This window comes from Martes martes (genome assembly GCF_963455335.1).
Source record: "Martes martes genome assembly, chromosome: 16".
In the NCBI taxonomy this organism is placed as follows: domain Eukaryota; kingdom Metazoa; phylum Chordata; class Mammalia; order Carnivora; family Mustelidae; genus Martes; species Martes martes.
This window is the reverse complement of record NC_137904.1, coordinates 57,747,972-57,769,894: the sequence shown is the minus strand read 5'-3', so window position 1 is coordinate 57,769,894 and position 21,923 is coordinate 57,747,972. Positions and strand designations below refer to the sequence as shown.

Here is a 21,923-nt window from a genome sequence, read left to right as displayed (position 1 = left end):
CTGCCTATCCTTCCAGAATGTTCCAGAACTCTCCCCACTCCTGGTAACCAGTGTTGTTCATACCCTGCCTATCCTTCCAGAATGTTCCAGAACTCTCCCCACTCCTGGTAACCACTGTTGTTCATACCCTGCCTATCCTTCCAGAATATCACATGCAAAGAGATAGAGATGGGGGAAAGACAAAAGGAGAAGGAAAGAGAGAATTTCCTCTACTTTTTCCTTTACTCCAGCAGCTAGCATATACCCCCCTGTATATACAGGGGCTGTATATACCCCCCACCCTCTCATCCCCATAACACATTGCCTCCGTCAGAAACAAAAGGCGCATCACTTCATCTCTCCTCCCAGGAGCCAGCAAGGCAGCTCTCACCATCCCCTATAATAGCCTGAGGCTCGGAGAGGATGAGTGGCTTTCCCAGGGTCACACAGTAAGGAACACAGCTGCGTTCTGTTCTTCTTCTTCTCCTCTGCTTTCCAAGGCAGAGGCCCAGGATCCTTGATCTGGTGCTGTTCCCCAAGCCCACGGGCACCCACACCCCCCAGCCATGCTCACAACGGCCCAGTCTGCCTCGACTCCGAGACTAAGGGCCCGATAGAGTACATGAACACTGAGCCTGAGTGATAAGATCGGGACAGCAAAGAGAAGCTCCGACGCTCACCTAGCAGCCGTGTGTACCTCGGGAGGCAGAGGCCTTCATCTGGGGTCTGCAGGATGGGAGGGAGGCCCACAGATCTGAAACCAGCCCCTGACCGTGCCGTGTGCACCAGCCAGGCCTCAGTCTCTGTGGTCCTCAGTTCCCTCCCTGCAACAGCACAGGGCTGTGACGTCCATCCAGTCCCCACTGTGATGATGCGGTGGCGCTGGTGGGCGACAGGCTTACCCCAGTGCCTGACGCAGAGTATGAGCTCATCCGACGGTAGCCCTGGGCCGCCCTGAGCCCATCTCCTTTCAGGGAACAGAAGGTAGAGAAGGCAAGATCGTAGTCTTCCTGGTCTGGGGGAGAGACCGCTTACCGCCGGGCCTCCTCCTCTGCAGACACAGCTAGAGAATGACAAGGGGCTGACATCCCAGAGTAACTTTCAAAGCCACCTCCATCCCGCTGCCATCCTGGGCTTCGGGCCTGGAGCCGTAAGACGAAGAAGTCGTCATTCAGGAAACCACACGACCCTGTGCACTTCTGGGTCATTTTTGAAGCCAGTTCCCAGTGATCGTATTTTAAGGCACCTGTAAAGATATTCTCTGTCCTTTATTCCTGTAACAATGGTCGTGATTATAATTGGCCTAAACCCAATAAAATAATATTTACCCAGATTTTGCACTTGCTGGGGAACAGACCACACAATTAATTCTATCAGCGTAATTAATTCAAATTTACATTAATTAAATTAAATTAAAACATTAAACTTGTTTCTTAATCTACTCCAAAGAAGTTAGGCAATTTAATTGCTCTGAAACAAGATAACCAAAATAAGGAGGATATTTAACATACTTATTAAATGCCACTTAGTATTTCTGATTAGTATTTTTAGGGTCTAATTAGTGTCTAATTAACTTGCTATAGGCTATCTTTTCACAATACCAATTAAATTTCCAAACATCCTTTATAAACACGCAGCCACGAAAAAGGAGAGGCTGAAGCATTGTTATAGGGGCAAGTTAATCAGGAGACATCAGCGTGCTTTTGTTTTATATCTATAAATACCCGTGCTTATTAAAACTCATCAAGTGTTGCTTTTCACCATTAATTGCTAGTTAATCAACTTCAAATGAACGAGGAACTCTCTGAGACCAGCTGTCATTGTTGGAGATAGATGAAGGGCCCAGAAAGCAGGAGTGTGAGGGGACAGATCAAAAAGAGAAGGAAGGGGAGGCGGGAAGTGGGGGCGTCCCAGGTGGGGTGTGCAGCACGGAAGTCAGGCAGAAAAGCCACGCTGTCCCCAGACCGGGCTTTCCTTGCCGACACCCCACCTCCAGGCCGGGTCTCAGACTGAAATCCCAGCTTGGGACAAGTTGAAGGCACTAGCGGAAGTGGCAGCTCCGTGGGAAACTCCGAGGGACACCCTGTCCAGCCCGGATGGAGAAAGCTTTAGGGAACCCTAGGAAGCTGGGCTCCCAGTCTCTGTCTGTCCGCCCAGACTGCGGGAGAGTGCTCGGCCTCTTCTGGAACATTCTTGTTGCCCTGCCTGAGTTGCTGGTCTCTCCCCAGCTGATTGCCTGGGAGCCGGAGCAGGAAGAGGAGGTTACCATGGTGACTGCCCGGCCCAATTTCCAAGACAGCATCCACGTGGGCTTCGTGTCTGGCCTGAAGAAGTTCACCGAGTACTTCACCTCCGTCCTCTGCTTCACCACTCCCGGCGACGGGCCTCGAAGCACCCCCCAGCTGGTGCGCACCCATGAGGATGGTAGGCACCACCCCACCCCTGCTGTCCCTGCCCCCCCTCCCCAGCCACGCCCACCCACCCCACCCCCCCAGAGAACCAGGCTGAGCGCTCCAGGTACGGGGTGATCCCGGCCTTGTCTTCCATCCTGGGGTGCCCCTGGAGCACGCGGGCTGTCCTGCAGACAGTGGTCTCTCGCTAGCTCTAATGTGCATTGGGGGGGGGGGTCCTTTTTGGGTACAGTGCCGGGTCCTGTGGGACACCTGAGCTTCAGTGAAATCCTGGACACGTCCCTGAAGGTCAGCTGGCAAGAGCCGGGAGAGAAGAATGGCATCCTCACAGGTAAGGGTTACAGGTGGGTGTTCCCGAGCCCCAGCGGGGAGACGGCAGGGTCGTCCAGTCCATCCTGCTGTCCTGCTGGCTGCTGTTCATCCAGAACCTCCCAGCAGGCCACTCTTTCTTAGAAAGTACTCAGGGGAGGTTCTCAGACCCTCTGCTCTGTAGCACGTCCCAGGGCCTCCACCACAGGCCTCAAGCAGCTGCCATAAGTCTCACTCCCTCCTACGGTCCCCACCCAACAGGGACATCCCACCCAAGTTACACCTGGGGCCCCAGGCGCGAGGTTCCCAGCTCCCTCGGCCCCACTGCTCCCAGCCCAAGCGGTGCGGAAAGGCCAAAGCCAGCATTTGGTCACGCCAAGCTCACGCCACAACTGGGGGCTCTCCCTAGGGTACCGGATATCCTGGGAGGAGTACAACCGAACCAACACCCGCGTGACCCACTATCTACCCAACGTGACCCTGGAGTACCGTGTCACGGGCCTCACCGCGCTCACCACCTACACCATCGAGGTGGCCGCCATGACCGCCAAGGGCCAGGGCCAGGTGTCTGCGTCAACCATCTCCTCTGGGGTGCCTCCAGGTGGGTGCCCACTCGCAGGGCAGGACTTCTGGCCTCTTGGGGTGCTCCTCCTGACCAAGAGGCTTCCCTGTTGCTCAGGAACACTGGCTTTCTTCCCCCAGAGCTCTCCCCTGCCTTGGGTCCATGGTCTCTCGCGCTCCCCCCAGAGCAGGCTTACATCTCATGACCCCAGGTCTCTGGATGGAGGCTCGGTGGGGTTCCTGCTGCTTCCCCCTGTGGCTCTCATAGTCCCCCAGAGGACACCTCCCCATCCCCGTCTCATCCAGTCCTATCCCACACCAGGCTCCGCATGAAGCAATGCTCTCTCTGATTCAGGGGAAGAATTCTCACTGTCGCCCAGAAAGTCCAAGCGGGATCCCTGCCAGTGGGAGCGGTGGTTGGGAAAGGGGTAGCCTAAGGTGGGAATCATCTGAGAACCTGGTAGGAGGAACAAGCTGAGCTCTAGTCTCAGCCCTGCTTCTGCCAAGCTCTGCAAGTCAAGTGACCCCTCCGTGCCTCAGTTTCCCCATCTGTATCTGTGGGAGGTGGACTAGATAGCCACATGGTCCCGGCTGGGTCTGTAAGTCTATGCGTATGGGACCCAGCCAGAATCCCTCAACCTGCCCCCCCGACCCCGCTCCTGAGACAGCTGAGATCCCCGAGCTGACTCGGGCGACGGCACCTGATTAAACACCAACACATAATTGTGCCCAGAGCCAAGTGCTGTATCTGCATCCGTTCAGTTAGTCCTCACAGCAGCCCCGAGGTGGGTGATAGTACCATCGCCGTTCGACCGAGGAGGACACCGCGGCTCAGAGAGGTTAGGTGACGAGCCCAAAGACACACAGCACGGAAGCAGTGAGGTTAGAGGCCAGCCGAGGACAGTCTGACGTCCAGAGCCTGTACTCTTTCTGTTTGTCCTGAATCCAAAGGTTCCTGGGCAGAAACTAGGGGCTGCCTCCTCCACCAGCCTCCTCCTGATCTTGCTTAGTCATCATCGGGTTTGGGAGGGCTGAGAGGGGCCGCGCGTGTGGATGGAGAGGAAGATCCTGTCGGGAAGCCCTTGCATGCCCAGCCCCTGTACCCTGGCCCAGTCAGCCTCCCTGTGGCTCTGGAGGCCCTCCCAGCCCCCACCCTGCCTCGGGCGCCTGGGCAGGACACACAGAGCCGCGCATGCAGGAAAGAGACTGTGTGGGAGGATGGAAGCCTCGGCCCAGCGCCTCCCACCAGGCTTCTAGAAAAGGGTGATGCACAGGCCCCGGTCCAGAGGCCTAGTCCACGTGGAAGGACCTTGTCCTCAGCGGATCTCCTTTCCCACCCTGTGTTCCAGAACTCCCCGGGGCCCCCACCAACCTGGGCATCTCCAACATCGGCCCCCGCTCCGTCACCTTGCAGTTCAAGCCGGGCTACGACGGGAAAACCTCCATCTCCCGCTGGCTGGTGGAGGCCCAGGTAAACCCTGATGCCAGGGGGCCTGCAGCCCACGCAGTCTGCTCCCTGGCCTTGGGCACACCCCTGCACTTGAGAGCAAACCACATGTGTGTTGGGGTTTTAAATATGCAGCTGTCAGATGGCCAGACACTCCGAAAATACCCACCATTCCCAGGTCTGCCTCCACTTCACTGAGCCCTGTGCACGCACATATGTACATGCACACACATGCACACGTGCGAGCACACTCGTGCCCACCCATGAGCATGCATGCGCACACACGTGTACATGCATGTGTGTCCACACACCAGTCCCGTGGGTCGGGTGGGGACCGGCCGGCCTGGAGAAAGACACCGCTGCGGCCCACACCCCCGTAAGTGGCGAGTCTCCGCTTTGGCTCCACTCGGGGAGCTCATTAAACACCCAGATTCCCAGGTACCAACCCCAGGGATTCTGATGGGCTAGGTCTGGGGCAGGGCCCTGGGGTGGGTTTCTAGTAAGCATTCCAGCAGCTTCTGATGCAAGATGGCCTGGGCTCATGCTTGAAGTCATGCTTCAGGTCCTGGAAAGGTGGTGACCCCATCTGGGGCTCTCTGGGTGAGCCCTGGGATGGAATCAAGACCTTCCAAGGGCAGGACTTCACCTCCAAGAACCTGGGGCACAGAACATCTCAGCCCCACAAGCAGAGCAGGTCTAAGAGTCTCCCTCTTCCAGGTAGGCGTGGTCGGGGAGGGAGAGGAGTGGCTGCTGGTTCACCAGCTCGCCAACGAGCCAGACGCCCGCTCCATGGAGGTGCCCGAGCTCAACCCCTTCACCTACTACAGGTAACAGGGCCGGATGCGGGGGCTGCCCAGACCCGGCCGGGCTTTGGCCCTGGGGTCCTGCCCTCATCACCTTGCTTGCTCCTTTACCCCACCCCAGCTTCCGAATGCGCCAGGTGAACATTGTGGGCACCAGCCCCCCCAGCCAGCCTTCTAGAAAGATCCAGACCCTCCAGGCACCCCCTGACATGGCCCCTGCCAACGTGACCCTGCGCACGGCCAGTGAGACCAGCCTGTGGCTCCGCTGGATGGTGAGGCCCCCATGAGGGCAGTGGGGGTGGGATGGCTCCTTGGTCCTTGTCACCCTACCACAGTCATTGTCCCCGGGAGACCACATCAAAGAGGGGGGTCACCAGAACACCCACAGCTCCCTTCTCTTTTCTTTACACCCAGCACCTTAAAGGTGCCTGATACTCAGTCTCGGCCAAAAGAATAAAAGCCTTTTGTGAGAAGGAGCTAGAAGACACTGTTCAGTGAGCAAAGCGTTTTACGTGTTTCTTCCATTTAATCCTCCCAGTCACCCTGCAAAGGGCACATCGAGACCCCAATTTACAGCTAAGGAAACTGAGGGTCAGAGAAGTCAGGAACCTGCCCATGGCCCCACAGCTCCCAGGTGGTGGGCCTGGGGTTCAGGTGGAAGTGGTCCCCTACACCAAGTCCGAGAGCGAGGGATCGTGTCTGAGGTGGCGGGACAGGTGCAGGAGACCACCCCCACGGGTCAGGGTTGCTGGTTGAGGGCTGTTACCCCAAGCGACCCTGCCCACCCTGAGGGCTTCCTCCTGGCAGGTGTAGTTCTGAGCGCTGTATTCAAAGTCCGGCCTGGAACCCTCTCCACGGGCTTGTGACAGCAGAGTGGTCCTGAGCTCCTGCTTCACAGATGGGGAAACTGAGGCAGAGAGTGGTCAGATCCCTGGCCCGGGTCCCACCCACCCACCTCCACCAACATCCTCCCCCACCCTCTAGTTAATAGCAGGGCTCGGTTTCCCACCCTGGGGGGTCTGGCCTCCCAGAATCCGCAGCCCTAACCCCTGAGCACACTGCCACCCTATCTTCTGGGGATCAGGAGAGACCGTGTCTCCCCGACGCCGTCCCCCCAGGACAGCGTTGTCCCAACTGCTGCCCCACGCAGCAGTCATCCAAGAGGTATGAGGCGCATACTCTGAGACAAGCAAATATGGGGGACAGCACCCCGCAGCCTGGCTCCTGTCCTTAGTGCAGGGAAGAGCCTGCCTGACCCCGCTTCACCAGCCGGTCTGGCCACACGCAACTTGGGTTTCGTTTCCACGTGAGCTCTCTTACCACTTGCACAAAACACAGTTTGCAAAACACCAGGCTGTGGGATTGACGGGAAATCCCTTACGCCCTTTCACTCAGGCGGACGCCTGGTAGAAGGAGCTCATGGCCCCGTCAGCCCGGGACAAACGGTAGTTCCTAATGCTTGAGTCCCCTCCCGGGGGGCCGGGGCCGGGCACAGCTCAGCGGCCTCGCGGGCCCCGGACGTGTGCAGCCCCCATTACTGCTCGCTCGGCCCCTTCAGGCCTAGGCTCTGCCCCGCTCTGGGCCGGCTCCCGCCTTCCTCTGGCAGCTCGCTTTAAGGTTTCCAAACACTAAAAGACTAGATAGAGACTGACCGATGCCCCGGGGGGTCTGGGGGAGAAATAAAAAAGCAATTGGTGCCCCGCGCAGGGCCCCAGGCGCCTCCAGACCCGCCTGATGGTGCGTGGCCTCTTACCTTTCCCCGGCAGGTAAGGAAGCGTGCGCTCTAGGCCCATCGATTTCTGTCTTAATGGTCTCTGGTCGGCTTCACTAAGTGTCTGCGGGAGCAGTGGCCGGCCGGAGGCAGCGAGTGTGCTGGGAGCGAGGCAGAGGCCGAGGAACCGGAGGAAGTGGGTCAGAATGTGGGGAGCCTGTGGACCGTGGGCTCTTCGGAACCCCCAGGGAAGCTGTATGGCAGGGAGGTGAAGGCCAAGGGCCTTCGGAGAGAGTCTGAAGGCGGAGTCCTCCGCTCACACCTGCTCCTGATCACAGGTCGCAGGTCCCCCCCCCCCACGTGCACACACCCCCACTGCTTACCAACACTGCCCAGGTTCACCCAAATGACCTTGAGCCGGCCGCCACAGCCCCAGCGGCTGAGGAAAGGAATCTGTCTGTGCTCTTGGCTGAAACTTCCTAGGAGGGGAGGCCGAACGTGGAGCAGGAGAGACTCGGGCCTGCTGCTGGAAGGGCTGCGGCCAGTGCCGGGTGTTCCCTCCGTGCCCGAGACGCAGCGCCCCGCACTTGCTTCTCCACGGGCGCGCGTGAGCTGGGAGCAGGCATGTTAGAAGCAATTGAGTGAGTGTGTGTTGGCAGCCTTCGCGAGGGAGTTAAGTGGTAGAGGCAGCCAAGGCCACGGGTGCTGTGCTCGTCAGCCTGTTGGACAGACAGGCTTTGTGGGTCTCCTCCCCACTCTGACGGCCCCGGCCGGGTCCTCAGTTTGCCCTGGACACCGTGAAGCATGGATGCCGCCTCTCCTTGGAGCTTGACACAGACAGGCAGGGAGACGGGAGCCACCGGATCACAGACTCACACAATCTAAGCCCTCCTCGGGGAGAGCACCTCACATGGGCATGCACAGCTTGGACGGTGGGTGTGGTAATCCTGTAGGGCTCCCTGGAAGAGGGTGCATGAGCCAGATAGTTCCCCACACGGGGCGGGCCTGGCCTCACAGCCGCTCTGCCATCCCACCTTCCCGCAGCCTCTCCCGGAGATGGAATACAACGGGAACCCCGAGTCGGTGGGCTACAAGATCAAATACAGCCGGGCAGACGGCCACGGCAAGACGCTGAGCCACGTGGTCCAGGACCGCGTGGAGCGTGAGTACACCATCGAAGACCTGGAGGAGTGGACAGAGTATCGCGTCCAGGTCCAGGCCTTCAACGCCATCGGGAGCGGGCCCTGGAGCCAGACGGTGATGGGCAGGACCCGGGAGTCAGGTACTGCGGCCTCTGCCCCAGGTCCCGCTAGCCTGTGGCAGGGATCGCTCCACCTTTGTCTCTGCCCTCGTGGCCTTCCAAAGGCACGAAGGCTGGAGCCATTGTTCAGAACAAGCCCAGGCTCACTTTCCCATTCGTGTTCAACATCCCAGCGGAGCGCCTGACCTTTCTGCCGTATCCCCCAGCATCTTCCCACTGCTCCCAAAATCGGGGGGCTGGGGGGACTCCCACCCCTGCGGGTTAGGCAGGAGGTCTTTCCCTGCAAACTGCCCATGTTTCCGGGCCCTCCCCTTGAACTCTGACACCCAGCCGTGGCTGAAAGTACCAGAGGTGGGGAGGCCAGATCAGCTCTCAGAACTAGAACCAGCAGCTCATGGGACCCTGGCAAGGGTCACCCACAGAACATGAGCCCCCAGCCTTCAGGCAGCCCTCACACACCCACATGTGGTCCGCCACTCTGAGGCTTTTTCCTGGCACCTTTTAAAGGACGTCCCTCCCCATCCCAGCGCCTCCCCCTCATCGCTGCTGCGCAGACAGGAAGTGGGGGCTCGTTCTCACATTGGTCCTAGCAGAGGATAACGGGGAGGCTTATCTGAAACCAGAAGCAACATCTGTGATATTCCAGAGTCACCAGGAATCACCGCAGGATAATTTGCTACTTGGGGACCAGGTGTCACACCTCCTTCCCCTGGAGGGCCCGCTGGGTCCTGAGCTCCCTCTGTCTGCTCTGTCTCCCTCAGTTCCGTCCTCTGGCCCCACGAACGTGTCTGCACTGGCCACCACCTCCAGCAGCATGCTCGTGCGTTGGAACGAGATCCCGGAGGCCGACCGCAATGGGCTCGTGCTGGGCTACAAGGTGAGTCCCGGCTCCAAGGTCACCTGCGTCCGCATCCAGGGTGCCCTTTCCCGTGACCCCTGGGGCCCGCGTCTCCACCTTCCGGAGTGGTTGCCCAGGGGATCCCAGCATCTGTGCTCCAGGTGACACAGCAAACAAGGAATCCTCCGTTTCAGGACTGGGGGCTTCCAGGGAGGCCCAGGTCCTTCCCACCCGTCCCCACAGCCCCCAGGAGGCCCTGCTGGCTGCCCCAGCCTCGCTCAGCCTGTGGGCCTGGTTCCCACCATCTCCTAGAACTACTGTCAAAGCTGCGCCCAGCCGCAGGGTTCAGCCCTGGCCCACAGATTGGGACACGTGGCTTGACGTCCCTGCTTCGCCAGTACTGGCTGTGTGACCTCGTGCCAGTCATGCCTGCTCTCTGAGCCTGTTTTTCCCAGCTAAATGGTCTCTAAGGAACCTTCCAGCTCCACGGCTGGTGCATCGTTGTGTCCCCTGCTCTCCCAGAGCCCACGCTCCACCGTATCCCATGCCCTCCTGGGGCCAAGGCTCTCCAAGGAGTCCAGGGCCCACCAGCTCTGTTCCTGCCTGCCTCGCTCCGGGGGTGAGACTTGGGGAGGGAGCTGGCAGGCAAGACCCAGACCGCAGGCCCTCACCCCTGCACTGTGCTCCGGCAGGTGATGTATAAGGAGAAGGACTCAGATTCCCAGCCCCGGTTCTGGCTGGTGGAAGGGAACTCCTCCCGCAGCGCCCAGCTCACGGGCTTGGGCAAGTACGTGCTCTACGAGGTCCAGGTGCTGGCCTTCACGCGCATCGGGGACGGCAGCCCCAGCCACCCCCCGATCCTGGAGCGGACGCTGGATGATGGTGAGTTTGAATCCCTGTGCACCTGGGGAGGCTGGGAGCTCCCCTTCCTCCTGCCTGCCTGGCCCTGCCCCTCTGGGCTCACACTTTGCCCCGAACAGAACCATGGCGTCAGGCTTCTCCTGTTGGGGGCAGGTCACCAAGGGCCACCAACCCATCGCGAGGGGTTACACATTCCAGACTGTGCTTCCCTGAGGAAGAAATGGAAGCAAGAACGGTTTGACTTTGGGTTCAGTCTCTTGCACGCTCTCTGGGACAAGTGCACGGAATAGAGACTTGGCACCTGTTCTAATTTGGGTTTGCCTGGGGCAGGTTCACTTGGAGCAAAGCTCTGTGCCAGGAAGAGGCTTGCTTTTTCCTGGGCGCGAGCCTCCTGGTCTCATTTACAAAAGAGCGAAGCCAGCAGGACTGCAGGCATTCATCCCCACGGCACAACTTTCTGTCAAAGCCTGACCGACGGGGCCTTGGCTCCCTCCCCTCCCCCCACACACATAGCCTGACCGCCCCCCACAAACACTGCTGGGGTCCGGACAAGAGCACAAGAGGAAGCGCAAACACCATATGTCCACATGTTCTAAAGTTATAAATCAAGCTAATGATCTATTAAATTCAGTGTGTTTGACTCTCCTGCCTTGACCTGGAAAGCCGGGTTCGAGTTTAGAAATCTCAGACTTCGGGGGATTCTCTGTTGGGATGAGGTTGCCCGGGAAGGATCGCCTGTGCTCTGTTTCTTTCCCCTCCTCTCCCCGGCACATGGTACTTGGTCTCCATCCACCTGCCCCAAACAGCTGCCCCTCCCCCAGCCATCCATCGGTCCGGAGGTGCAAGTCTGGAGGGTGGACCTGGGGAACGGGCCCATGCAGACCCTCGTAAAGGAGTGTTTTGGGCTCAGAGTGAGCCTCCCACCCATCCCACCTTGTGGGTGGAAGGAAGTCAGAGTGGCACCTTCTGTATTAGAGACCAAGGGCAAGGCCCACTTGCCCAGTTCTGAGGTCAACCCTGCATGTACATATATGTGCACGGATATGGACCCTGAGCCGCAGGATGCTGGAGCCTGCGCCCTTCTGCTTCCTGCCAAATAATGCCTCTTTTTGAGGGTAGAAACCTCACCGATAGCATCTCTGTGTCCCGTGTTGGATCGGGGTGCCAGGGACAGAGAGCGCTCCACAGAGGTCATTGAGCTGAGTGTGCCCTTCCCCCACGGCCTGCCCACCTGCTCTGCTGGAGCTGGACCCCAGGGGCGGGGGGGGAGGGGCTGAGCAGCAGCTGCCCTGCCACCTGCTTCTCCTTTGTCCCTTCCAGTCCCAGGACCACCCATGGGCATCCTCTTCCCAGAGGTGAGGACCACATCCGTGCGACTGATCTGGCAGCCCCCCGCTACCCCTAACGGCATCATCCTTGGTAAGCCTCTCCCCTCTCCCCTCTCCCCTCTCCAGTGCCCTGACTGTGGGTAGAAGGAGGAGGCATAAGGTGTAAAGAAGGCCAGAGGCAGACTAGGCCCAGGAAGCATCCACCTCTTCTCAAGAAGGATTTCGAGTCCTATTCCTCCCACTAGAAATATCGTTGGGAGGGCATGGTCAAGGTTGAGGTTCCTTAAGGACGATTCATTAGCTGTGTGTTCCTAAATACTCCCCAAAGTCCCCTGCTGGCCATCTGGTAAACCTAGGCTGCAATTACTAAGCGTGACCAGGTGAGGGCGCACTGGCCAACTCCGCAAAGCCAGTCCGACCCAAGGCACCGAGGGACGCTGTCGGTCAGAAGCATCCTTTCCTATTCAAGGATCCTCCCCTAACACACACACAGACACGCACATGCACGCAGGCCCCCAGGGGAAGGCTCACGGGGTTGAGGGACTTCGACCTGCCTCCCAGCACAGCCCGTGTCCTTCCTTCCCGCAGCCTACCAGGTCACCCACCGGCTCAACGCCACCACGGCCAACACGGCCACCGTGGAGGTGCTGGCACCCAGCGCCCGCCAGTACACGGCCACCGGCCTCAAGCCAGAGTCCGTCTACCTGTTCCGCATCACGGCTCAGACCCGCAAGGGCTGGGGAGAGGCCGCCGAGGCCTTGGTGGTGACCACCGAGAAGAGAGGTGACCGCCTGCTGGGGCTGGGGAGGCCTGGGGGGCAGCCAAGGCGGGGGGGAGGAGGGAGTCCCAGCCAAGCCAGGTGCTCCTGCCCTGTCCTCGCGGGGACCTGGGGATCAGCCAGTTACGAGCCACATTGCCCTGCCCTGGAGTGGCAGGTGGGCCGCAGTCTCTGAGGTCAGGGTCAGCAAGCGTCTGGTGGACTCCAGAAGCCGGGCTGGGAGGCCCCGTCCCGAGGATCCCGCTCTGCCTCAGCTACTGGGTTTCTGGAGGGGGAGGGTTGGTGAGACCAGCTTCGGTCCCCTTGCCCCTCCGCTCAAAGGCCAGAGGCCAGGCTCCCCTGAAGCAGGCTGAGACCCCGATTCCTGTGAACGTGGTTCGTTACACTGTGTTCCCAGGAAAAACCAGTAAGACAGCAGTTCTCAACTGTGCATTGTCACAGCTAAGAGGGAGCTACGACCAGCATCTGCGAGGCCGGGGGGGGGGGCACCCAGAATGCTGCTAACACCCTACAGAGTGCAGGACGGCCCCGTAACACAGACTCGGCCTCCCCAAGTGCCCGAGTGCTGAGACTGAGCCCCTGCAGCGGGGCCTGGGGCGGCGAGAAGGAGGCCGGGGCGGGCAGGGCATCCGGCGGAGCTCCACCGAGGCAAGCGTGGGCTCTGTCCCATCCTGTCAGGGATCGCACAGGCCCCGGCTAGGCGCTGGGCAGGCGGGGCCAAAGGAGCTGGGAGTTTGGACCTCCTCCCTGCCAGCCCCAGGTTGGGCTGTCCTCGGAAGATCTGAATGCCCAGGCTCCTGGGCCTCTAATGAGCTGAGGACAGGTCACGGACCAGGAGCCACGGAGCCACGGGTGCTGGCTGTCGGGACCCATGTGCACAGAAAGGGGATAGGGCTGCGGGTATCAGGCGCCTCCTTCTCTTCCTTGAGAAAGCTCACCCCCCATCCCCTTCCCGGCTGACCCCCCCTGCTCCCGTCCTCCCCCACCTCACAGACCGCCCGCAGCCCCCCAGCAAGCCGGTGGTGCGGCAGGAGGACGTGAAGGCGCGCAGCGTGCTGCTGTCCTGGGAGCCGGGAAGCGACGGGCTGTCCCCCGTGCGCTACTACACGGTCCAGACCCGCGAGCTGCCCGGCGGCCGGTGGGCGCTGCACTCGGCCTCCGTGAGCCACAACGCCTCTGCTTTCGTGGTGGACAGGTGAGGCCCCGGGCCACCTGGCAGCTCCCCTCACCCCTCCCAGTGCAGACAGCACCAGAGGGGTTCCCGGGGTGGGGGGGAGCACTGGAGGGGGGTGTCGGTGGGTCTCCAGCAAGCTCCTGGAGCCTGCCTACCCCCAGATGCTTTCCCCAGCCCGCACCTCCCAGAACCCCACCTCTGGCTCTGTCCTAACCTCCCCCACCCCGCCACCCCTGCTCTTGGGAGCCCTCGAGGGCTGCCTCTTTGTTACTTATTTCTGGAGCCTGGAAGCCCCTTAGTGAGGGCCTCGCCATCCCTCCTCAGCCAGCCCTGCAGCAGACAGCACCTCCCTCTCTGTCTGCGGCAGGGGAGTAGAGCCGGCTCCGAATTCTGGCTTCGATTTAATTCCTAGTGGGTCATATTTTCTTATATTCCGGCTGACGTGACCCAGAGTTTTGAGCAATTCTCTCCTCCTCACCCCCCACCCCCGATAAATCAAAAAGGAAGACGTTTGCCCGGAGAGGACAGGCTTACAGAGATGAAGTACTGGTGAACTCTTGAGAACCTTGACCCCTGCTGAGTTTACTAAATTCTAGAAACGGACGGCGTTTCCAGGGGGAGGAGTTTGCTCACAGGGAGAGCTGTCCGTGCTCTCCTAGCGGCCTGCCCCTGTGAGGTAGGAGACGTGGAGACAGGGCCACCTGGGGGCTAGAAGCGAGGCCACACCTGGGCTGGCATCAGGCCCTGGAGGGCCTGGGCCCTGTGTGCCCGATGGAACACTCCTGGCTTCTGAGCCTTGACGTTTCCATCTGTGTAACAGATCAGCACCCTGTGCCCCCACCTTTCCCTGAGCAGGGCCGGCGGGGTAAGGCATTAGGGGGTACCTCTGTTGCTTGAAACGTCTCATCCCCGCAGGCTCAAGCCTTTCACATCCTACAAGTTCCGCGTGAAGGCAACCAATGACATTGGGGACAGCGAGTTCAGCGAGGAGTCGGAGCCGCTGACCACTCTGCAGGCCGGTCAGTGACGCCCTCCACGGGGATCTCTTTCTCTTGGCCCTCTGGCACTTTCGGGGCACTGGGCATTCTCTTTGGAGGAGAGGGGCCCCCAAAGGTGGGAAGGGCAGAGGGTCCAGTGGGCCCTGTGTCTGGCTCCCTGGGCAGAGTCCCAAGGAATTTTGGGCCAGGGGGGCCTTTGCCGTAGCTCGGGCTCCCATGCCAAGCCCAGCATCCTAATGTGTTCTGTCTCTACTGTCCCCAAGCTCGTGGACAACCCAGAAAACCAGTGAAGGGGTGTGGGGGAGCCTTAGCAGCGGCAGCGCAGAGACCTGTGGCTCCAGAGACAAAGAGGAGGGGGCTCTGGGCTCTTGGATGCAGACTGGGGTCAGGGCCTCCTCCCTCCACACTTGTAGAAGAATCTGCTCCCTGTGGCCTCCCAGGGGGCCCAGGCCCCAGCCCCCGGAGCTCACGCATCTGCCTCTCTCCCCAGCACCCGACGAAGCACCCACCATTGTGTCGGTGACGCCCCACACGACCACCTCCGTGCTGATCCGATGGCAGGTACGGGCCAGCAGCCAGCAAGCGGGCAGGGGCCCACAGCCCAGGAGGACTCAGGCAGGCACCCCCGGTGTGGGGACCAGAAAGGCGACAGCCCCCAGCAAGGCTGGAGCATCACACACACACACCCCCCCCCACACACACACACACACAGCGGTGCCTCTCGTTCTGCTCTCCAGATAATCCTCTCAGGCAGGCCCTGCTCCCGTCCCCTCCTGCAGACCAGGACCCGGTCCTCAGGGAAGTGACACGAATGGGCCGGGTCGCACAGCTAGTAAGTGGCAGGGTCAGGCTTCGTGCCCTCAGAGCTGCCAGTCATGGGACAGAGAAGTGCGTGGGGCTTTCAGGGCCCCCGAGTCCCCATGAATCCTGGCCCACCGCCCGTGAAGGGTTTCCTGATCCAACCCGACGCAGGTGTGCATGCCTGGCCGGAAGCTGGCGAGGGAACCCATCGTCCGGGCGCGGAGAGAAGCCCCTCTCTCCACTCTTCCTCCTGTTGCCTGTTCTTTGATGAGCACTGTTTTGTTTTTAAGATTTTATGTATTTGAGAAAGAGAGAGAGCATGAGCAGGGGGAGGGGCAGAGGGAGAAGCAGGCTCCCCGCTGAGCAGGGAGCCCGATGCAGGGCCCGATCCCAGGACCCGGGGATCATGACCAGAGCCCAAGGCAGACACTTTACCGACTGAGCCCCCCAGGCGTCCCTGGGTGGGCACGTTGTCCTGCCGCGGTCTGAGGAGGTCCGCCAGATGCATGAGGCCAGGCTGCCGGTCTCCACCTGCGGACCCTCCCGTCCACTCTCGGGTCCAGCCTTTGGACTCCGCAGGTCACCCACAGGGGCCCCAAAGCAGCAAACCCTTGTCTCCACTTTTGGGATCAGAGGGGCAGGCGTTTGTCCACTGCAGCCCCCCTGACTGGAGACCCCTTGAGAGGAAACCAGAAGGGGCCCGCAGCCCCTCCCCAGCCCGAGGCCTCACGGCAACAGGACACTCTGTCTTATGGAAATGACCTCATGCGGCCAGAAGCCAGGACAAGGCCGGCAGAGCCCCGGGCCATCCTGGCAAAGGGGCAGGGAGATGCCAGCAGCAGCCAGGGAGACAGTGAAGGAGCTAATACAAAGTTGAACCCCTTCAGCGGGATTTTAAAGGGTAGCTTCCACCTTCTAAAGCCTGTTCTCCCACCGGGCCATGGATGGGAGCAGAGAGCGAAGGATGATAAAAGGCAGGGCAAGGCCAGTGCCTCCAGCAATAGGGGGCGGCCTCGTAGGAACCCCGGGAGACACTGGTCAGGTGGGAGGTGGCAGGGTGGGTCACCAAGCCCAGGGAGGCTGGTGCTGTGTGCCCTTGGGCAAATTCCTTACCCTCTCTGAGCCTCCCCTCCTGCTCCGGGAATGGGAATGGCACGGAGGGAGATTCCTGTCCTCCCTGCCTTGCAGGGACTATTGCGGAGAGGAAATAACCTCCTTGGAAATGCTCCTTAAATTAAAAATGCTCAGCGTCCTTTTGATTTCTTTTCCCAGTGGCCACTCAGGCTCTGCCCTGTGGTCACAGGAGGCAGCATGGGGAGGGAGGGAGGGGGGCAGAGTGGAAGCGGGTGAACCTCAGTGTTTCCTGCCCCTCCCCATTCTCCGCTCCCTTCCCTGCAGCCCCCAGCGGAGGACAAGATCAACGGCATCCTCCTGGGCTTCCGGATCCGGTACCGGGAGCTGCTGTATGAGGGGCTGAGGGGCTTCACGCTGCGGGGCATCAACAACCCGGGGGCCAAGTGGGCCGAGCTTACCTGTGAGTGGCATCCGCAGGGGTCAGGGGACAACGGGGCAGGTACACTCCCCTCCAGGCGCAAAAGCTTTCAGCTTCCTGGAGTCACCCTGACCTGAAACCCGCCGCCCTTTCCTGAGCGTGCTTCTTCCCACCACCCCTGTCCCGTTCAGCCACTGGGTGTTCATTGAGCACCTTCTGCGTGCCTTCAGACGCTGGAGGCACAGCAGTGAACGGGAGAGACGGCCTCTGCCCTCTCAGAGCTTGCGGGCTCAAGGAGGAGGGGTGCTCCGGAAGTAAACTCACGATAAACGTCCAAGACGGTTGGCATGACAGCCTTGGAGCCCTTTTCCAGGGGAGCCAGTGCCAGGGAAGGCCTCCCAGAAGATGGCCTTGGCACTGACCCTGATGGATGATCCCAAGTCAACCTACCCGAAGCTAAGGGGAAAGCCCAGCAAAGGGTCTGCTGTGGAAAGGGCCAGGAGCCACCCCTGCCCATCCTGACGACCTGCTGGTGGAGGTCACTGTTCTGTCCCGCGATCCTCAGAATCCAGCCTGTGAATCCCAGGGGGAGTCCAGCCCCGGGAATGACGTGCTTGCCCTTTGGGGCAGGAGAGCGATGGCCGGCCGTGGAGGACCAGAGGCAGGGGTGCAGTCACCGAGAGAAGCAGGCGGCTGGGGCCAAGGCGGCGGCTCGGAACGGGCTGGAGGGCCAGGATGGGAGATGCTGTGTGCCGTGGCCACCGTGTCCAGCTGGCAGAGGGGCGGGAAGTGGGCAGGAGAGAGGAGCCCGGGGACGAGGGTCCCTGAGCGGGTAGGTGACGGAGAGTGTACAGGGTGCTCTCCTGTAATTCCCCTAAAGCGTTCGTGCCTTGGCGTCTAACGAGTATCAGCGGACAGTGAAACGGATGGACACGGGGCAGAGGAATGTTCCCAGAACTCCGTGTAGCTGACCTGACAGCTTGCACGATTTCTTTCATGTTTTGGCAGACCTGTGCTCGTGGTTGTGATTTTATATGCCTGGGGATAACGCAGTCCTAGTTCCTGGCAGTAAAAGGGTTTCTGATTCAGAGGAGAAAATGAACACCCCCCATGGTGTGGGGATGGTTCTGTCGAAGTCCCGCCTCAGATGAGGGAGCGACTGGGGACCAGGGGTCCCCCCCAGGGCCAGTGGGGACGGGGCATCCCCCAGAGCCGTCGTCAGGGAGGACGGGGAGCTCACAGTGCCCTGTGTCGTCCCCCGCCCCTGCCGTCGTGCGCATGGTCTCTCGCTCCTTCCCAGGGCCCCCCACTCACCGTCAGGCACCCGGACACCCCTTCTGTCTGCTTGTGTGCTCCCAGGCCCCCTCCCCGCCTGCCCCTCTCCTCGGGGTCTCTGCGGAGCGGGGTGTGTGTACTAACCTCCTCTGTCTGCTGTCTCCACCTGGCCCCCTCGGCCTCCCACCCCGTAGCCATGTACGCTGTGCGGAACCTGAGCCGGCCCAGCCTCACGCAGTACGAGCTGGACAGTAAGTGTCCCTGCATGGCGGCTCCCGAGTGGGGCCCAGGCCTTCCACGGGGATGGGGAGCATGGGGTTTCTGAGGACACCCGAGCCCGGGCTAAGGGCTGCGCCCTCCTCAGGCCCCTTGAAGAATGGGGTCGCCCTAAGTGCACGTGACTTTCTGGAAACATGCAGAAACGTAGAGAATGACCAGGGAAGCCTGCGTCCATCAGGTGCAGAACGGGGGAGGGAGCAGCTCCGGTCTTGTGCTCCATGGGGGGACTGCAGCGGGGGATGGCCGGAGGTCCATGGGAGGAGCTCTGGGTCTGCTGCTTGGAAGGGCAGGCGTCCACGGCACGGCCGCCCACCTCTCCCGACGAAGGCACTTTTCTGCGTGGCTCTGTATTCCAGGCTGACCCCCACCTCCGGAGTGAGCGGAACCCCCACTGTCCCCCAGGGACCTGGGGATGTTCCCAGGGGGATGTCTGGTCCAAGTCTCGCTCTCCTTCTAAAGTCCGTGGTTCTCCCTAAGGCCCAGAGCTTGGGCAGAGGGACCCTGTTCTCTATACGATGCAACGTGTGACACCACGTTGTCCTTCCCCTTCCTTCGTCACCCAAGTGCCCCACACGGGCAGTGGGGCTGGTTAAATGAGGGTGAGTCCCCCACCCACATTCCAGCAGAGGGGCAGAACTCCCCCCGAGGAAGGGGAGAAGGGCAGGGTGCCCAGGGAGAGCGTTAGGAGAGCCTTCTAGCCTCCCCCCAGCCAAGCAGGGATGGTAACTCCCATCCAAGATTTCAGGGCCCATTTTCCTGCAACTGTCTTGTCTCCCAGCTTCCATCCAGGCATCCCCACCCAGGACCCCCAAACTTGGCAAAAACTTAGCATCTCTTAGCCCAGAATTCACATCCAATCAGCCCCTTCCCTGAGGGGAGAGCTGCCTGATGGAGCTGGGGCAGCTGAGAGCATCAGGCGTCTGCCATGGTGGGGACGGGGTGACCTGTGACCCGTGTGCCCAAGACAGGCTGGAATGGGTGACCCGTGACCCGTGTGCCCAGGAGAACAGCCCTGGTTCACACGAGCTGTCCCTGCGCAAATATTAATAGCGTCTCTTTCAGTCTCAGAAGTGTCTAGTGTGCTCACCCTCGGCTGGGAAGCCACCCACAGGCGTCCCGTGTCCCAGTTCCTGGGGGGCCGGACCACCTCCCAGCCACCCCAGTCCTTGCATCTTCTTTCCTGAGCCTTCAGGCAGGAGCTAGAGTCACAGATGCGTCGTTACAGGCTCCGTCCTCCATGCTGGCTCTGTCCCCTGCGGGGCAGTGACCTCTCTGTGCTTCTACCTCCCTCCCCCAGATCTGAACCAACACCGGCGGTATGAGATTCGGATGAGCGTGTACAATGCCGTGGGGGAGGGGCCCTCGAGCCCCCCCCAGGAGGTCTTCGTCGGGGAAGCCGGTGAGCCCGCCTGCCCTCCCAGCCCCAGCCTCTCCCACCCCAGAAATCCAACTAGAGGACATAGGGGATTCGGGGACCCCAACCCACCTCCTCGTCCTCCCTAAAGCCCACTGTGTCCCTCACTCATGACCTCTCACGCCCTCCAGTGCCCACTGCGGCGCCCCGTAACGTCGCTGTCCAAGGTACCACGGCCACACAGCTGGATGTGACGTGGGAGCCACCACCGCTGGAGAGCCAGAATGGAGACATCCAGGGCTACAAGGTACGGGGCGCTCCGGCAGTGCAAGGGTCTGGGGGTGGAGGCAGGGGCCCAAGCTGCCTGATAGGGCCAGGGCAGCTGGGAGCTTCAGGTGTCTGCCGTGGTGGGGACGGCGTGACCTGTGACCCGTGTGCCCAGGACAGGCCGGAAAGGGTGACCTGTGACCCGTGTCACAAGCTGGGCAAAGGGCCAGCTTGGGAGTTGGAGTGAGCCCTGGGTGGTAGGAGAGAGAGGTCGGCAGGTCCACACCGGCTCCCTTGGCTACGGGCACCCAATCCCCGGGAACATTGTGCACTGACGCAGCACTACACCCAGCCTCTCCGGCAGCCTGGCCCGGCGGAGCTCAGAGGCAAGAAGCCTGGGCCTTGCTTCAGGCAACACCCCTGACCGCAGTCCCCCAACTCCTAGTGCCAGCAAAAGATCCCCCCCAGTTGGTCCTTGGGCCGACCCTAATTACAGTATCGATTTGACCAAGTGGCAGAGGAGCCCTCGCCAAGGATGTGGAAATCTCCATTTAAAATTATTTCCAGACTTTAGAGGCTGTCACATGTCCTAACAGAATTCAGTTCGTCTCCAGCATTCTCCGAGCCCTTTAGAACTCCTTCACTGTCTGGAATGCCTGTGTAGTCAGCAGAGTATAGATGTTTGCACCCATTGTACAGATGAGGAAACCGAGAGTTGAGGGGGTGCGGCAAGAGCACAAAAGAAACAGGTAGCCCAAAAGAGTCGGATGCCAGGTCTGCCAGCCCTGACCCTGTGCGGGGCGGAGGGGGGCACGGCACAAACTACCCAGCAGAGGAGGCAATGGACAGAGTAATAATGCTGTGTCTCCTTGGTCAGAGCCGTTGGTGTGTCCGAGGCCTGCGTCCTGGGCCAGTGCCCAGCCCCACTCTGATTCCTGCTGGGGGGTTGTTCCAGGGGGAGCAAGAGGGGGAGTGTGAGATACCCCCCACCACCCGCGAGGCCTCATGGTTTCCTGGCTCAGCCCCCTCATTGCACAGGCAGAAACTGAGTTCCCGCAAAGGCCAGGGGCGTGCCCGGGTCACCTAGCTTGTACTGTAGGTGGCCCCAGTTGAAGGCAGAAACCCACGTAGGAGTCTTGTTCCACTTAGGAGGTGGGAGGGAGGAGGGAAGGCGTCTCGCCTAGGAAGGGTGATACACTGCCCCAGAGGGCTGGGGAGGGAAGCTTAATCCCGCATCCCCAGCACGGGCCTCCCATTGGAAGGAGGAGGAGCCGGGCAGAGCCTGCCACCGTTTGTAGCCACCAGACTGTCGAGGTGCGGAAGTCTCCAGCAAACGTGTAACCCCAGAAAACATGCGGACACACCTACCGCGTCTATCACACGGCAGGTGTCTGCATGCTCAGAAAACATGGAGACAGTCGGCATTCTTAGCTGGGGGCCCGGGATGGCCGCATCCCAGATGTGCATTAACCTCCACGGTAATTAGCACAGACGTGAATGATGGGCGGACGTCGCCAGCCAGTGAGTTTGGTTTGGGTCCCACCGAGCTGTGACGTGTGCCCGGGCGGTCACGCCTACGCAGCTACGGTCTTCCAGAGAGGTGCGTGTATTGAGCTGTTATTTTGTTCCCAGCGGTGTTTCTCAGTCTGGGAGGAAAGCAGGGAACAGAGAGGCAACATGAGCTTAAATTTTAGGGGAAGAAGAGCAACAACGTGCAAAACAAGCTCCTCCAGAGGGTGGCAAAGGAGGTCCGCGGAGGGCTTAGAGCAAGTGAGCCAGGGGAGGTTTGGAACTTTAAATAGGGTTGTTAGGAAAGGATTTAATGGGAAGTGGACGCTTGGGCAAAAATGAAGAACAGGGTGAGAATCACATGTTCTTCTGGGAGAAGAACATTCCAGAAAGAGGAAAAGAAGAGCAAAGGTCCTGGGCTCGGTGGGTGCTTGGCCTTTACAAAGCTCAACTAAGAGCCCAGTGCGTCCCAGTGTGTGTGTGGAGG

The 21,923-nt window shown here is 60.5% G+C and overlaps 1 protein-coding gene across 1 annotated transcript in view; it reads left to right on the top strand.

Annotated features, from left to right (window-relative positions):
• Positions 1-21,923, top strand: part of SDK2 (sidekick cell adhesion molecule 2) — a gene marked incomplete at its 5' end in the record, with an annotated part of 246,394 nt that overhangs the window by 195,745 nt on the left and 28,726 nt on the right. The window contains 18 exons of the mRNA XM_080825738.1: positions 2,208-2,403; positions 2,623-2,721; positions 3,109-3,300; positions 4,610-4,731; positions 5,425-5,534; positions 5,632-5,782; positions 8,266-8,503; positions 9,244-9,359; positions 10,013-10,202; positions 11,502-11,600; positions 12,098-12,292; positions 13,281-13,482; positions 14,377-14,480; positions 14,950-15,020; positions 16,659-16,794; positions 18,222-18,278; positions 19,604-19,705; positions 19,852-19,967. Of these exons, the coding sequence (XP_080681864.1) occupies positions 2,208-2,403; positions 2,623-2,721; positions 3,109-3,300; positions 4,610-4,731; positions 5,425-5,534; positions 5,632-5,782; positions 8,266-8,503; positions 9,244-9,359; positions 10,013-10,202; positions 11,502-11,600; positions 12,098-12,292; positions 13,281-13,482; positions 14,377-14,480; positions 14,950-15,020; positions 16,659-16,794; positions 18,222-18,278; positions 19,604-19,705; positions 19,852-19,967 (2,496 nt within the window). The remainder of the gene's footprint in view (positions 1-2,207; positions 2,404-2,622; positions 2,722-3,108; positions 3,301-4,609; positions 4,732-5,424; positions 5,535-5,631; positions 5,783-8,265; positions 8,504-9,243; positions 9,360-10,012; positions 10,203-11,501; positions 11,601-12,097; positions 12,293-13,280; positions 13,483-14,376; positions 14,481-14,949; positions 15,021-16,658; positions 16,795-18,221; positions 18,279-19,603; positions 19,706-19,851; positions 19,968-21,923) is intronic.